General features: G+C 38.7%; 1 protein-coding gene across 1 annotated transcript; it reads right to left on the bottom strand.

Moving 5' to 3' along the window:
* Positions 1-203: 203 nt before the first annotated feature.
* LOC109214343 lies at positions 204-1,174 on the bottom strand. The gene is made up of 2 exons (XM_019378250.1): positions 686-1,174; positions 204-611 (listed from the first exon to the last, which is right to left on the bottom strand). Exons 1-2 carry the CDS (start codon positions 1,172-1,174, stop codon positions 204-206), a joined length of 897 nt encoding a protein of 298 aa, XP_019233795.1.
* Positions 1,175-1,404: the final 230 nt, after the last annotated feature.

Here is a 1,404-nt window from a genome sequence, read left to right as displayed (position 1 = left end):
TTCATTGAAAGGCCCTGGAACAGACACCCACTACATGTAAGTAGAAGATCATACTTGAATTGGACACAGAACTTATGAATAGATAACAAATTATATTTAAAATCTGGCACATGAAGGACATTAGTTAAAACATGACCTGGCAGAATGGAGATACTCCCTATATGAGGTAACACTTACCTTGAAAGAGTTAGGTAAATTAATGTTCAAATGTACAGGAGTGGAATTAGAAACAAGAAAGAATTGGGGTCAAAGCACATGTGTTCTGATGCTCCAGAATCAATTATCCAAGAATCTGATTTCAAACTAGAAAAAACTGATCCTGAGTATTTTAGAATAGTACCAGCCACAGCATTGGCATTAATTTCTGAGCTTCCTGTCTTTGTTGATTTTGCCTGTTCGTATATCTCCATCATCCCTGCAATTTGTTCCTTGCTGAAATTTCGTCCAAAACTGCTACTGTTGGTCTCATTGTTATGCCCTGTTGCATTATCTTCCTCATGTGTTGTTGCCACATTTGCCTTGACATGATTCTGATAAGTCTTTGGGTTAGTGAATTCAAAGTCATCTGGGAACCCAATAAGTCTGTAACAGTCCTCTTGTGTATGTCCTATCTTCCCACAATAGGTACAAGATAGATTAGGATTGTATTTCTTCTTCCCTCTGAATTTCGCTGTGGCCTTGCAACCTTTTGAGCTGGATTGTTGAATTTTTGAGCAGTCATTGTTCCTCCAGAGGTCTGATTTCTAAACCTTTGATTATTCCTTCCTTGTCCTGCTGCCATGAAAGCTGCAAAGTCAGCAAAAATCTGTGCATTTGGTTGTCTTCCTTGTCCGGCGACCATGAAAGATGCAGAATCTGAACTGAAATGTGCATTTGCATATATTTCCCTTTGGTTCTCATCCTGCAAAAGTAGTGAGTATGCAATGTCCATGCTAGGCAAATGACTCATCATAAGAATGTTTCCTCTAGCTTGTGCATATACATCATTCAATCCCATCAAAAATTGAATCAACCTTTGATCTTCCAAAGACTTAGTCAGCTTAGCTTTTCCCTCACACAGACACACACATGGACAAGTTATGATTACAATTAGTGCATCTAATTCATCCCACAGTCTCTTAAGTTTGGTGAAATATCCAGCAATATCACTGTTACCTTGTGTTAAATTTGACATCTCCTTTTGCAGGTGGAAAAGTTTGGCACCATTGGATTTACCAAATCTTTGTTCCAAGCTGTCCTAGAGTTCCTTAGTTGTTTTTGAGTATATGACACTGTCAGCAATCTCTTTTGACAGTGCATTTAGAATCCAAGATGTAACCATATCGTTGACACAGCTCCACTGCTCATATTTAGTAGAGTTCAGATCTGGAGCCTTGCAAGCCCCATTGATGAATCCAAGTTTCT

Source organism: Nicotiana attenuata, unplaced genomic scaffold, assembly GCF_001879085.1.
Source record: "Nicotiana attenuata strain UT unplaced genomic scaffold, NIATTr2, whole genome shotgun sequence".
NCBI classification, from domain to species: domain Eukaryota; kingdom Viridiplantae; phylum Streptophyta; class Magnoliopsida; order Solanales; family Solanaceae; genus Nicotiana; species Nicotiana attenuata.
Note: the sequence above shows the minus strand (reverse complement) of the source record. Positions and strands in the feature narration are given on the sequence as shown.

Excerpts from the sequence above, each read along its gene's own strand:
- LOC109214343 (XM_019378250.1), bottom strand. The coding sequence starts at position 1,174 with ATGTCAAATTTAACACAAGGTAACAGTGATATTGCTGGATATTTCACC. Across the intron at positions 612-685 it reads TCAACAATCCAGCTCAAAAG|ATAGGACATACACAAGAGGA; the intron begins GTTGCAAGGCCA and ends TATTGTGGGAAG.